At 63.4% G+C, this 14,352-nt stretch overlaps 1 protein-coding gene across 4 annotated transcripts; it reads right to left on the reverse strand.

Annotated features, from left to right (window-relative positions):
* Nucleotides 1-26: 26 nt before the first annotated feature.
* LOC117651263 (glycogen-binding subunit 76A) lies at nucleotides 27-14,245 on the reverse strand. Of its 4 annotated transcripts, none has more exons than XM_034395114.1 (4): nucleotides 13,695-14,245; nucleotides 3,242-4,357; nucleotides 2,599-3,205; nucleotides 27-2,503 (listed from the first exon to the last, which is right to left on the reverse strand). In XM_034395114.1, exons 2-4 carry the CDS (start codon nucleotides 4,354-4,356, stop codon nucleotides 2,099-2,101), a joined length of 2,127 nt encoding a protein of 708 aa, XP_034251005.1. In that variant the 5' UTR covers nucleotide 4,357; nucleotides 13,695-14,245; the 3' UTR covers nucleotides 27-2,098. The 4 variants fall into 4 exon arrangements, with proteins under 4 accessions (XP_034251005.1, XP_034251006.1, XP_034251004.1 ...); XM_034395115.1 differs by lacking the exon at nucleotides 13,695-14,245 and adding an exon at nucleotides 7,470-7,901; XM_034395113.1 differs by lacking the exon at nucleotides 13,695-14,245 and adding an exon at nucleotides 7,322-7,901 and having other exon boundaries at nucleotides 2,599-3,196.
* Between the last annotated feature and the right edge of the window lie 107 nt (nucleotides 14,246-14,352).

Raw genomic sequence — 14,352 nt, forward strand, 5'->3', positions numbered from 1 at the left:
GGAACGAACCAGAAAAACAATTCAGATAATGATCTATAAAATTTATTGCACTCCCTTAAATAAATTTAACATTTACTTTGTGACGTCGACTCGTCCTCTCGCGTGTGTCTTTCAAATCCCAGTCTTTCTTCTATTTCAATCCCAAATTGACGCGACAATATTGAATTCACAAGAAAATAAACCACAGATAAGTAGTAAAAGATAGAATGTTTATAAAATTTATAACATAAACAATAATAACAACAATGACATTTAAAAACATTTAAAGCTATATGAATACAAGAGCAATAAATATGTACAGTTAATATCATAACACGTCACGAAGGCATGTTTGGCACTGAAGTAATCGCACGACAAATTCCACAAAAGGCCTCAAATAAGTTATGGTAACAATACACGACAAAAAATGGATTTTCCCACTGGAAAGAAAATCTGTGGCACAGTCAACAAAGATTGATTTCAAGGCATTGATAAGTCACACACTACATCTTAAACTTAGCGACGGAATAATGAATCGGTTTCACAATACGACGCAGACGCAGGCCCGTCGCGCCTGCAGCCATGCTGCAGCACTATGTTCGGCCGGCATCGGGGATTCCGCTGTCCCGCCAGCCTCAGGCAGCCTTTAGATTGACTAGCATCGACAGCAAGCTACTGTACAAAAAGGGGCAGTCGTGTATATCTACAAAACCAGGTGTTGCGCATTGGATGTTCGAAGTGTATGAGGAGGGATTCGGCCCTGGCAGGGATTGGCGCCTCCCGATCTCAGACTCAAACTCTCTCCTAAAGCAGCCTCAGCACCCAAGGCACAGAGGCGAAGCCCCGGAAACATTCTCCGGGACTCTGATCCTTTGGCTTGTCAACGGAATGTACCGCGTACATTCATTTGAAGCAGTGTCTCAGCGCGGCGGTCAACTGAGACTAGACCTCCTCTGCCTAGACCGTCCGGCCACACCGTGTCGAACGAATGCTACCCTCTATTCGATTAAATGTACCGAATGGGGCAGACAATAAAAAACAATAGGGTGGCTCGAAATTTCTCATTTTTACCTGGCTTTGAAAAAAACATTGATTCACGACGGATGCAAAGGACTAATCGCCGCAAGGCGAGCTAGTCCCAGCACCTGCACTGTAATCCAGGAATGTGGCGTCACGTTTTTGAACGTGAATCGTTCTAAACTATTTCGCACTAGCATTCTGGTGAATCAGGTGGGCCCCGGGCATGCCATAATTGATAAATGTGAAATAATATTCGAACGAACGTGGAGCGATTTACGATCTAACGAACGTGACGTCACATTCCTAAATTTACAGTGCACACAATAAAACAATAAAAAAAAAGGCTACGTATTTCCAAACCATCGACGACCTTAGCATAAATATATCACAATGCACCAGTCTTAGTTACTGTCTAAAATACCAAGATATAGTAATCCCGAGTACAACTCACGATAAATGAAGGAACTATTGATATATGTTATTTAATGAAAACGAAACTGTCAGTAAAATATCGCTATCTGGCAACTTCTTTCAAACCAATTTTAAAAAATATATTGCATAACTGAGCAGAGTCGTATCTTTGTTTCTCACTTGCCAACGCAGCGCCTCGGCACCGATGCCCGTTGTGTCAAACAGCCGCCACATTACGCGTGGCGGCTGTCGGGCAGCCGATGCGACTCGTACAACACTTCGTTCCTACACGCCGGGGCGGTTCTATTCCTCAACAAGGAGTCCTCGAAATGGAACGTCGACGACAGCTAGGAAAGCCACCAAGTAAAATGGCACACAACTATGGGGGGAGGGGAAAAGGAGGTGCGTTCTAAAAAACTATCGCTCTCAACTGATTCATTCGAGTCTTTCAAATATCATTCGATAAAATAAGTTAGATCTATCTCTTTCACTACTTGACTCACGCACACACCTCCTTCACACACATGCGCGCACACACACATACATACAGACACGCAAACGTCCTTCACGAAACATCGAGTCCTTCTCACCCTGGGTGCAGGAAATCTCTGTAGGATTCGATAAGATTTGTACTGTACACTAGGCACAACCGAAAAGGTCTGATGGCCCGGGGCCACACCACAGTCAGCTAGAAGAGGTACTTCCAGCCGTCGTCCGAGGGACTGCCGAGGGCATGCAGGCTGGGCAGCGGCATGAGGGGCGCCGCGCCCGAGGGCGGCAGGCACTGGAAGCAGTAGTTGGCACCCGCGTTGTTGTCCCAGTACTGCTGGCCCTTGCACTGGAAGCGCACCGCGATCTCGAGGCGCTGGCCCACCGACATGGTGTGGCCCGCGAACAGCGTGAAGGTGAACTTGTCGGAGAAGCCGTCGCACGAGTTGGGGACGTACGAGGCCTGCAGGTCGGCGAAGCTGCGCCAGCCGTCCGTCGTGTAGCGCAGGTGCACCGTCTTGTGGAAGTCCAGGTTGCGGACGCGCACCTGGCCCGCGATGGACAGCAGCGCCACGTCGGCCACCACCGCGTTCTCCATGCACACCTGCAAGGGCAACAACAAGGGCAGTGTTAAAGGCAAGTGAGACTGCGGCTCCGCCCACCAGCTGATCGACTAGCCAGACTAGCCACCGTTCTTGCCTGTCTGTCGCGCACGCGGTCCAGGAAGTCGGCCAGGCCGCCGGGCTGCTGGAACAGCGGCACCAGGACGCGCGTCACGGGCCGCGCGCCGAAGGGCGGCAGGTCCGTGCTGGGCACCGCGTTGAAGGCGAGCGCGAGCTGGGGCAAGCCGCTGGGCAGGCCGCTGGGCAGGCAGCCGTCCGCGGCGACCGCGTCGCTCTGGTCCACGTCCTGAAGGTCACTGTACGCTGACGTCGGCACTTTAGGGATCTCGTCCAGGAACGTCCGGACGTCCGCCAGGTCCAGGCCCAGCACGTCGGCGAAACGGACGATCTTCTTGCGGCCGGGGGTTCCCGGCGGCGTCTTCCCCGTCTTGAGGGACGAGCACCGCCGGACGCGCGGGCGCGAGCCGTCGTCGTGATCGGCCTTGTCGCCGTCCGAGAGGTCGCCGCGGTCGTCCGCCGCGCAGTCCGGGCACTCGTCCAGCACTCGCTGCCGCCCGCACGCCCTGCACTTGTTGGCGGCACTGGCGTTGGCGGCGAGCTCAGCCTCCTTCCTCTGCACTGCGTCCTTGTCCACGACGTCTTTGATGACGGCGTCCGCGGCGTCCGCGGCGTCCGCGGCGTCCGCGGCGTCCGCGGCGTCCGCGGCGTCCGCGGCGTCCTGGCACAGAGCGTCCAGGCGAAGGGTATCCTCCGGAGTGGCGAGCGCGTCCAGGGCGCGCGCCTTCTCCTTCATGGCGGTCAGGCCCCTGCTGCCGGCCACGGGGGCGCCACAGCTGTCTTCCGCGTCACCAGGGCACAGGCCGTTCTTGAGCTCCACGGGGATGTCGTGGCCCTGCTTCAGCTGCTCGATGAGCCCTTCCTGCAGAAGTGTCTGCGAGCTCTTGGGGAAGCTGAGCTTTGCCAGGCCGGTCTTCCTACTGCAAGGTTTCGTCTCCTCGTCGTCATCGTCAGGATCGTCCAGGACGAGCTGACTCACCTCGCACATGGCCTCGGGCGTGCCCGCCTTGAAGCGGTGGGGGACGCGGTTCCACGGCCGCTTGGGCTTGGCAGGACCATTGGCTACGCCGTTGACGGAGCCGTTGGTTGCGCCGCTGGCTAGTTCGCTGGCCGGGCCGCTGGCTGGGCCGCTGGCTAGGCCGTTGGCGACGCCGTTGGTAGAGCCATTAGCGAGGCCGTGGCCGTTGACGAGAGGCGGCGCCACCCCGTTGGACAGGGCCGCGTCCCCGTCGAGCGGCGACACCTGCGTTACGGCAGGGGCCGCACGGCGCTCCTCCTCGTAGCAGTCCGTGTCGAAGTAGTCCGAGCTGCAGTCACTCTGCGGGGACTGCGGCCCGTTGCCGTTGCTGTGGAGGTCATCGCGGTTCGCACTACCGGCCATCATGAGGGCCAGCTCCTGCGAGGTCACCTCTTCCTCGGGGGACTGCGGCACCAGCTCCAGGTCGTAGAACATGTCCGAGGCGCTGTCCACCGAGGACGTGCTGAGGGTGCGCAGGGCGGTGAGGCTGCTGGGCCCGCTGGGGGCGCTGGACCACGAGTCCTCCATGTCATCGGAGTCGTGCCCGGCCGCGCCATTGCTGGAGGCGCTGGAGATGCTGGTGGTGGACGTGGAGGACGCGGACGCGCCTCCAAGGCTGCGGAGCTTGTGGTGCAGGCTGCGGGCGAACGCCTCGGCGCGGCCAACGCCCACGCCCCGGCAACCCCCGGCCCCGGCCGCGCCTTTGCTGCCCTTGGCCGTGTCCGCCAGGCCGCAGGGGGTCCGCTGCTCCGTCGTCATCCTGAAACACGCGCAACAACGTCAGCGAGCTCAGCGAGCGCCCCGCGACAACATGAGCCATGTGCCTCTCTTCCGATCAGAGGCGTGATACGAGGCTCTAGCTCGCCCTTATTCTCACTCGCATTTGTCACTGGGCGCGCGCGATGCGCGATGTAAAGTTAGCCCCCCAGCCCCAGCGGCCCCGCAGCGGCTGGCAGCCTGGCGGGGCGGCCGCGCGCCTTGGCGTCCTGGCCCCGAGTGGGTGGGCGGCGGGGCGCGCGCCGCTATTTCGCGTGGGGCGTGGGGCCGCCAAAGCGCGAGAATACAAGAATTTGGGTTGGGTGCGATGACCCCGTCCGGTGCCTCCTGGCGCGCCGCGGCCTCGGCCCTCGGCCCCCGCCCCCTTTTTCCAACGCGCCGGTGCATCGCGTCGCGACGCGCCGCGGCCAAGGCCGTGGCACCGGCCGACGGACGAGGCCGGGGCAAACAAACGCACCGCGCATCACAGCAGGTGCACAGGGTGCAGGGAGGGAGGGCCTCGACGCGCGCGACGCGCGACGCGTGCGGGAAGCCTTGGACAAACACCGCGATCCCGGCCACGCGACAGGACAAACGGGGGGAGTAGGACGCGGCCCAGTCTCAGCGAGACAACAGGTTCTCGTTTCTCTCAGCAGCACGCCGCTGCCACTTGCACTTGGGCAACGCCCCACGCTCAATGGAAACTTTGAAACCACCCCCCTCGCGACACGTGGCGACAGGGCGGACTCACAAGCCAGAACGCACGGCCGGGCGATAGGTCGAGATTGTGCTTTGGCTTTCGGCTGCTTTCGGTATCACCATCTGGCGCCATCTGCGGCGCCAAGCCTCTCGCCAAGCCACATGCTGCTGCCCCCGCCAGAACGTGCGCGGGGTGGCCGAGGCAGGGCGAGGCTGGCCCACCACCCCCGCGGCCGCGCGACGCGGCATCGCCTACCCACCCGGTGGTGCCATCACCACTGCCAGGACTCGGGGGACGCAGAAGCATTCCGGAGTCCTGGATACAGCCGGAACCTCCAATAGTTATGGTCAGCAGGTCAAAAATGCGAATGCGAATCAACCTGCTGTCCTTCCCTCTCTCCCCCCCTCTCCCTCGTCATACAACCGAACTGAGCGCTTTGTCGCAGTTACTACGTTTTCACAAACGTCTCGCCTCTTTCCGACGGGAACAAACAAGACAGTCGAAAATAAACTTGATGAGTACGTAGCGATAATACGTTTTCACAGTGCGGCGGCATGCACGCCGCGGCCATTTTTATCGCTGTTGTACGAGCATCAATAGCGTGGTCATTTGAACTGGGGGCAGTGCAGGGCAATGTCGCAAGGCGGTGCGGTGGCATTGTGTGTCGCCGTGTCGCGGCAACCTGGCCGCGCGCCCCACTGCATCACGCTTCGTCCAGGCCACTGCAGCACTGGCCAGTCGGAGCCAGCCGGCCGTCGAGGGGTCCTCGACGCCGAGGTCCTTGGCGACAGAGCGAACGGCCGAGCGGCCCCCGGACGAGGCGCTCCGCGGTCGGGCCGGACGAAGGGGTATAAGTAGCCGCCATGCCGGGACTCTAATCTTATGCCACACTTGTTATCGAGCAGACCCGTTTTTTATTGGGGTCATTGTCGCGAGGGCAAAAGTCGACCCCTCCGCGCCGCGCCTTCCCCACAGTGGCAATTTTAGCTGCGGTTTACGGCGACCTGCAGGATGCCGTGCAGGATGCCGTCCAGCGACTGTCAGCGACCCTCGGAGCCCTCCCCCGGGGCGTGCCGGCACTGCTGGGGTCACGCAGGGACGCCGGGCAGGCCTAGGGCGCCACCATCACCGTCGGCCACCTGCGCGGCCACGCCCGGAACGCGGCCCCACGGCGACCTCCGCGTGGGGAGCACGTGATGGCTGCGAGGGAGGGGGAGGGGGAGGGCAGCGCGCCAATAATAATAACAAATCTCCCGCGATAAGACCAAAGCGCTCGGCAGCCTATTTCCATCGTCTCCTTGGGGCATGGAAGGAGGTGGCGCGCCGTGGCGGGGCCCAGTGCCCCCACCCGCCCGCTCTCCGCTAGGCGAAGGAAGGGAGGGAACCGATGACACGCCTCGGGCACTGCGAGTGAGTCCGAGGTGCCCAAGGGCCGCGGAAGACCCAGACGACCCCGCAGACCGGGGCCGGGGTCACCCATTCATTCTCCCGGCGATACAGCGCGGCGTACAGCAGCCTCAAATTAAGTCTGGGAGGCACTGGGGCGCTGGCACCGGCGGCAGGGAAGGCCACTCTCTTTCTGCAGAAATCAAATGCTTTTGAGACACGCTGCGCCCCGGCGCTGCCCTGCGCCGGCCGGCAGAGGCGAGAGATCGTCCATCGCCCATTCATGCAGGAGTCGACGTCACTGCTCCAGTCCAACCTCCCTGCACCGGTGCCCAGGGAGCCTCGACCCGAACCTTGCACTCGTTGGCGGCGTCGCCAAACTGGCGCGCGCGGGGCTTCGGCGTGTCCAGGGTGGTCACTGGGTTATTCGCTTCGCTTCGGTGGATCGGCAACCGCGAGCATCGCGTACGTGTCCTGGCCATGTTGCCGGGAACGGCCGAGAACGAATCGCGCGTCCGAGCTGCCTGCTGGCGCTGCTGGCTCGGGCCACCCGGCGCCTTCCCCGTCCCGTCCGGTTTTGGCGCCAAGCCGAGCCGAGCCGGGTCTCGTTTTGCCGCTAGCAGGCTCATAACCCCCTAACACGGCTGGAGTTGTCGAGGTCCTGGCCGCGCACCGCGCAGGCCGCCTCGCTTCAACTCGAGCCGCCGGGGAACTAAAAATAACTAGTGAGTCCTGAGCAGCAGAGCACAGCAAAGCGCGCCAAAGCGCCAAATCACCGCCGAAACGAGTGCGTGGGCCGTGGGGCCGTGGGTCGACGACGTATCGAAATAAAAGCTAAGCCGTGCGGTACCTGCCCTAACCTGCGCGCTGTGCGCTACTCACTCGTGTCGGCCTCGCTGTTTCGGCGGCTTCGAGTCCCGCAGAGGCGCGCAAGTCACGCAGGGCCCACAGGGGCAGGCGCAGCAGGTGTCTTCCGAGGGCATGATGGGGGGGTAGGGCACAGATCGATTTACTGTACTGTTCTACTCACTGCTCGTATCACTGTCCGTCCGCCTGTTTGTCGCACATCACACTGTCACTCCGCACCGCCCCTGCAGAAGCCACTGTTCACAGTCGGTGCGGTGTCTTGACGGGGTCCTCGGCGTAGTCCTAGGCCAAGCGACCGTCACATCCTCGCCGGCGCACGGCGCTTCGCGGACTGCCAGGACTGCGGAGGGGGCCGCGCCGGGCCGACCGGCATCGCGATGTCGTCGCGCTGTCACCTGGTCACGTCACCGCCACGCCGCTGCGCTGCCCGAGCACGCGCGAGCACGCCGCCGCATCGGGATCCTCGGCCCACTCGAGACTCTCGAGGCGAGGTGTTTCCCGCGTGCTCTCGTTCGGGTCGGGCGGGGAAGTCGGCAGATCGCGCGCGGCCGGGCTGTCGGTGCGGACGGAGCGTGGAGCAGTGCGCAGCTGCTGAGCGCGGGCCAGTGAGTGGAGGCGAGACGGCCTGCAGACGCCGCGCGCCGCCGCGCCCTGGGGATAGGCCCGGGCCGGGCCAGGCCTGGCCAAGCCGAGCGGATCACGCTGAGCGCGGGTGCCGAGGAGATGCGCGGGCCACGCCAAGACGATGCACGGCCACGGGGAGGAGGGGAGGAAGGGGAGGGGCCGCATTGCGCGGAGGTCGCGGCCGCGGCGGTTGAGGCGCGGTGCTGCGCTGCTACGCGGCAGGCCCGGCCGCCGGGCGGCCCGGCCAGTCGTCCCCTTCCCCGCCGCCATGCCGCCGCCAAGGAGGCGAACCCAGAACCAAGAGCGAACCGACTGGTCCATTATCAGACCGGCACGCGGTTTGTTTACCTGCGTTGGTGTGTGTGGCACACTGTGTGCGCGCGCGCCCGTGTGGGGGTGTTTGTGTGCAAGAGAGAAGGGTAGCGCAGCGCTAACTGGCGGCCGGACGTGTCACTGGCGACCGGCGGCCGGCCCGGCTATTTCTAGCGGCGCTGGCACGGGGTTGGCAGGGCACCCTCGCAAGGCAGCCTTCAGCGGCCGGCCGTGGCCGTAGTACTGCGCCTTGCTGCTCGAGCCGAACAACGCCGCGGCGTGAAAGTGGCCGTCCAAGTAGACGAGGGGGAACTCCTCGTCCTGCAGGACATGACTGTTCCACGCTGCTCGGCCGCTCTCGTCCGCCGCGACGTCGAGCGCACCACGTTGCGTGCACGACTAGCGCGCCGCCACGGCGCCGCCTCGCGGTCAAGGTGGTCCCTCCGTCCCGTCCCGCCCCGCCCCGACCCCGCCGGCCGGCGGCCCGCGTTTATAAACAGCGGGCCTAGCGCGGGCCTAGCGGCCTAGCGCACAGTGGGGCAGGTCGGGTCGCTCCCTCGCTGCTGAGCCCCTCAGTGCCCCGCTCTGCGCGTTCTGCGCCGTCGTCGCTTTGGCGGCGCGGTGGCGCGGCCATAGCCCCGCAGCACCTGCGGGTGTCCTGGACGTGAGCTACCAGTGCCCACGAGTACCGCGTGGAATGCCTCTTGGTAAACATTTGCGCGTCTGCGTTTCTTCCTGTGTGACCTGGGACGAGTGCGGCCAGTGTGGCCCGTCTGCCGTGCACGGCATGCCGCGGCATGGCCGGGAGGATCAATGCACCGCACAGCGATAAGGGCCTGGCCTTCCCTATCTGCCGATGGGTACCGCCAACCGGCCGACGCAACGCACCACGGCCGTGGCGGCACAGCGCGGCACAGCGGCGGACGCACTCCACTCCGGCGCACAAGTACACTGTTCTGGACCGGGCCGGGCCGGGGCGGGGCGGGGCCGACCGCGAGGGGTGCCAGTGGGCTGGCGTCGCCCCTCGAGCCGGGCCTCGAGCAGAAGGGAGCAGGTCAAGCATCGCGTGCTGCTCGGGGCGCGGCAATGGACGCCGCGGCTGTCTCATGCTGGCGGTGCGCCATCATGTCGGCCCGATGAAGAGGGCCACTTGAAGAAAACCGATCACACAAGCAATGTCACTGTTTGTTCGCTGCTCGCGTTCAAGAGGAATGTGGCGCAAGCCGTCTGCGCTGCAGTGTCTGCAGTACTCGCCAGGCAGGGCGAGGCAGGGCGCCCTTCAATCGCGCGGCCCGGCCTCCAGGACTTGGACCTGGCCCTCGACCCCCGAGCCGGTCTGAGTCCAGAGTCTTCGAGCGGAAAGAGTGTCTACTCGTGTGTCTCGGCCTCTGCCTCCACGATGCGCTCGGCGCGGTCCACGACACGAAGAAGGGTTTCTCCAACCTCGCGACTGCCAGTCGCATGCGGCTCGCCGTCAAGGCACACGCTATCGATTCGGAGCGGTGGCAATTTGCTTGTTTTCCCTCTCTGTTCTTTTATCGACGCGCGCTTTGGCACCCGGGCCGAACGCCATTTCAAAGTTCACTGACTCCTCGCTCGCTCCTTGGGCGACGGCTTCACAATGTCAAACGCCACTCGCCTGAGGAGGAACCAGCGACAATTTGGGTAGATAACGCAACGGCCGCCTCGCCCCGCCTCGCCCCGCCCCGTGTCCATGCCGAACCCATCCCCGGGCCGGGCGCCCCAAGAGGATCTCGGCCAAACTGAGCCAACAGCGCCAGCAGCGTAGCAGCACCACAGCGGCTGGGAAGACGGGCGGGCGAGCAGGCGCGGACGAGTGGGGAAAAGCCACGTCTACGGATGGTAAACAAAAGTCTTGCTGCCAAGAGAAAAGGAGCGAGCGCTGGTCACCTTGGCGCGTGAAACGAGGCGGGCGGGACGACGGTCAGCGCGGCCCGGGGTCCGGGCGGCTGGGCGCTGGAACGGTGGTCAGCGGGCCGCGGCGCTGTGACACGGCAGCCGTGTCGTCGAGTCGTTGAGGTAGGTCGGGCTGGCCGCGGGCTGACGCGCAGGGCGCCCCACCCGAGCCTCGAGATGTGGCGACGCACACTTGAAGCGCTAATCAGCTCGCGGTGGACGGGCAAGGCGCAAGGCGGCGCAAGGGCCTCGCCAAGGGCACGAGTTACCGCCAGGATCAGGACCCCGCCCAACTGCAACGCAGTGCGCACCCCGAGCACGACGTTCCTGTCCCGAGGGAGGGCGATCCACCGCGACTCGACGTCAGGTCACGGCCTCGCGGCGCCACCCCCGCTTGTTGCCGGGGGCCTAGCAGGCGTACCGAAGCGCGTCGCCGTGCCCTCGCAAGGAAGACAACAGCAAAAGTTTTTGGCACATGTTCTCACCGTCGTTCTCGGTTTTGTGGAAGGCTGGGCAGCGCGGCTGCTTTTTGCCAGCCGCAGCCACTTGCCGGGCAGAGGCGGTCAGTTTTGGTCAATATTGACAGTGACGGCGAGCGGCTCGGCTGGGGGCAGCAAATACGAGCCGAACATGTGACGCGCTGCTGGGGCGGGGCTGGCCGGCCCGGGCCGGCCCGGGGCGGGGAGAAGCCCTGCTAGAATAGGCCATCGTTTTGCTTTCCTCTCACGGTATCGTTCACCGCTGCCTCCTCGAAGTAGGCCGCGATCAAAGCACAGCGACGGGCCGGCCGGCGAGCGCTGGACCAAGCACTGGGCCGCTGGGCTGCGAGGGGCGGAGTGCGGAGCGGGCAGCGGGGCCACTGTTATGAGGGAAGCTCCGCAAAACGCAAAAGGCGCGGGGCCGCGTCGTCGTCTTCGTCCCGTTCGCCACAGTTATCGCCCCGACTGTTTGCCATTCCCAAGGACGGGCCCGATTGCAGACGCCATTGAGACCAATCCAAGTGCATCGGTGCCATTTTACTTCTGGGAGGGGATTAGCGGGGATGTGGCACAGCCAGGGACCGCGGACGCTGCCACTTGCCAAACCTGCTAACACACACGCCACAACAGTGGTGTGCGATCTTGATGCCCACGGTCGCCACAGGCTGCGGCACGCTAAGACTGCTGGGACGAGTCTGTGACAACAGCGCACGGCCTCGTACGGCGTGCTCCATGGAGTCACTCAACGCAGTCACCCCTTCCGTTTACGAGTGACCAGACACGCGGCCGCCACGCGGCCGCCAGTTAACCCAGCCGTGACCAGCGATAAGGAGACGCAGCGCCGCGCACCCTATCGGATCGTCTGCTGGCCACGAGGGGCAGGGGGAGGGGGAGGGGAGAGGGCGCAAAAATGGGTCCTGAGAACGGAATGGCGCACTGTGCCTCAGAGCGGACGGCATCGCCTCTCGGCTCGGGGCCTTTCGATGCCATACAGTGCATGCAGTCGTGCCATGCGCCCGGGGCCGACGCAGACACTCCGCCTTCCGGCACCCGGCCACGCACTGCAGAGCCACGGCACACGGGACGCAGTGGAAGGTGCTGCCTTATAGTGGTGCAGTCCACTACTTCTTCCACTGCTTCTGACGACACTTTATCCCCTCGTTGACGACAAGGACGCGAGGCGCGCGAGGCCCAAGGTGCCCATTGTCCCACCGCCCGCCACCCCGGCACTAGGGTCCTAAAGACTTAAGGACTCTGTCGGCACGGCACGGCGCGGCAGGGAGCGCCTGCGTCTTCCGGGGTAGGCCATCCGCCGCGCGCCCCTGCGCCGGCCCACCACCGACTGCCTACCTCCGCGGCGCTAACAAGGCGACGCGACATGGCTCGCCGCCGTCAGACACCACACCAGCCAGCCCGCCAAGCTATTCCAAACAGCGCTTTCGTCGATCTGCCTCTCTCGCACTCATGGGGCGTTCCGTATGGGCGAGAGCGACACGCTGTTCGGAATGAGTCTGCAGCTTGGCGGAGCTTGGCGGGGCGAGCCAACGATGCCACTCATGCAGCTCGCGAGGCTGGGCTGCAGGGCGCGGCGCGGCACGGCGCGGCGCGGACAGGTGAGCCGAGGCAGCACTGCCAAAATTCGACAAGAGCACCTACACTGGCCAGCCATTGGCGGGCACTTGCGAAAGCAGACGGGCGACCCACCGCGCCCGTGAAATGTCAGCGGGGGTATATTTAGAGGAAGATGCACGACGCGGGCTTCGGCAAAGGGTGCGCCCCTTTCCTATCGCTCGACGGCACGGCGGCACGTCTCCATCACACTGCGGAGGGGAAAAAGTGGGAAGGGAGGGGAATCGAAGCGAGTGTGGCCGAAACGGAGACGAGAGGGAAGGGGCTACCGAGACCCATCGGTCCCCTGCCGGCCGCAAACGCCGAGACCATCGCCGTCCAGAACGACGTCGCTGTTTGTAGCCACAACTTTGAATCCACAACACGACGAGGAGTAAAGAAAAAGGGACAAGTCAGGGGGTGGTGGTGCGCTGCTCCTCGGTTGGACTCGATCCGGGTTATTGCTTTCCGCATCACCCTTGACGACCCACGGGCCGGGATGGGAATGGAGAAAGCCTCCCGCGAGAGCGAGAGGATTGCTGCCTGCTGTCGCAGGGGTGCGGGCTGCACCGCCGGGGGAGGGGAGGGGGCAAAGACTCTGCGGTCAAGGCCGTGTAAACAAACAGGACAGCAGGCCGTTCACCGGCCGTTACTTTCGCCCACATGACCCCTCGCTCCCTTCAGTACCAGCAGGCTCTGCTCGACGTCGGCGGGGTCGCTGAGTGTGCGTCGGCCGCCACGGCCGCGGACGCCCGGCCGAGTTCATATCCTGCGTGGCCGCCGCTGTGTCGAGCCACCGAGTCGGCCGGGATGTGGCAGTGTCCCCGGCCTAATTCCGCGACGGGTTGCCGTGTGGCTCCTGGCCCTGACCCCCGATGACCCTATCAGACAGAGGCCCTGGCGGGGCTGGGCGGGGCCTAGCGGCCCACAACGCCCAGGCCTCGGCCTGCCACGCCGTGGCCAGCGTGCCAGCGCGGCCGGGATTCGAGCAGAGGGACAACGCCCCCGCCCAGCGCAGCCCAGCGCCTTCAAGTGCGAATTGAGAGTGACCGCCAAAGCGCGCCGCAATGACGCGCATCGACCCGCGCAAATGAATGCAGCGACCAGCTCAGATCGACGGCGGGGCCGGCCCTTCTACGGCTGGCATGTTTTATTGAAAAGCGTGCAAGGGAAAACCATTGAAGAATTTTCAGAATGTATTGGAACAAACCCCTCCCCCCTCCCTTCCAACACTTTTCACAAGTGCACATTATCACGTCGCCATGCTACCACTCACTAGCTGATGCATCCTAATGCATGCTAAACGCATCCCCATTAAAGCGCAGGTATACCAAATCACCACACTTCACTTGTGCGCCCATTAATCAGTAATGCAGCGACATCACCAAAAAGGAGAAAATAAAATCAAAACAAACGGCTTATGAGATTTTGAAGAAATGGGAACTAACCTGGCGTCGATAGATGAAGGATTATCAGCTCCACTGTGACCGAAATGACCCGTGATTGGCACTGTTCACTCGTCTGCACTCAGCCGAACGGTGGCCCTACTCGCGGGGCCAGGCCAGCCAGGCCAGCCAGGGCCATAGCGGCTAGACTTGGGCGATACCCCACGCGCGCGCCGCCTCGCCACACATGTCCGCGCCTTGTCGGCCGTTGAGTGATTGACAGCGATTCACTGAGTCGCACCGGCGGCCGCGTTCACAGGCTCCAAAGGCAGAGGCCGGTTTCCCGCCCGGCCCTTGGTCCCCTTGGTCGGCAAGTGAGCCTCAGGACCGCTGCAAGGACGGCTGAAGGTCGGCCGCCGCACTGGCCGCGCCCCGCGCCGCCTCCCCTCTCTGCGTTAACCTGGCACCCTGCACCGCGACGTGCCGCCGCGACGATGGCGATACGCCCATAACCTCGCGGCGCCGTTTTCCGGCCAGCGCCCGGGTCCAGCGGAGTGCCGCGGGGAAGACATGGCGCGGAACGCTGCGGCCGCCTCCGTGGCTCACTCCGACACAGCCCTCGCAGGCGGGGCCGACGACGCGCACATTTTATCACAAGAACATTCACCTTCCAAAGTCTCGCGTGCGTTCCAAGCAGACGACAGCTGAGGCAGGCTGAGCA

Source organism: Thrips palmi, unplaced genomic scaffold (genome assembly GCF_012932325.1).
Source record: "Thrips palmi isolate BJ-2018 unplaced genomic scaffold, TpBJ-2018v1 HiC_scaffold_5, whole genome shotgun sequence".
In the NCBI taxonomy this organism is placed as follows: domain Eukaryota; kingdom Metazoa; phylum Arthropoda; class Insecta; order Thysanoptera; family Thripidae; genus Thrips; species Thrips palmi.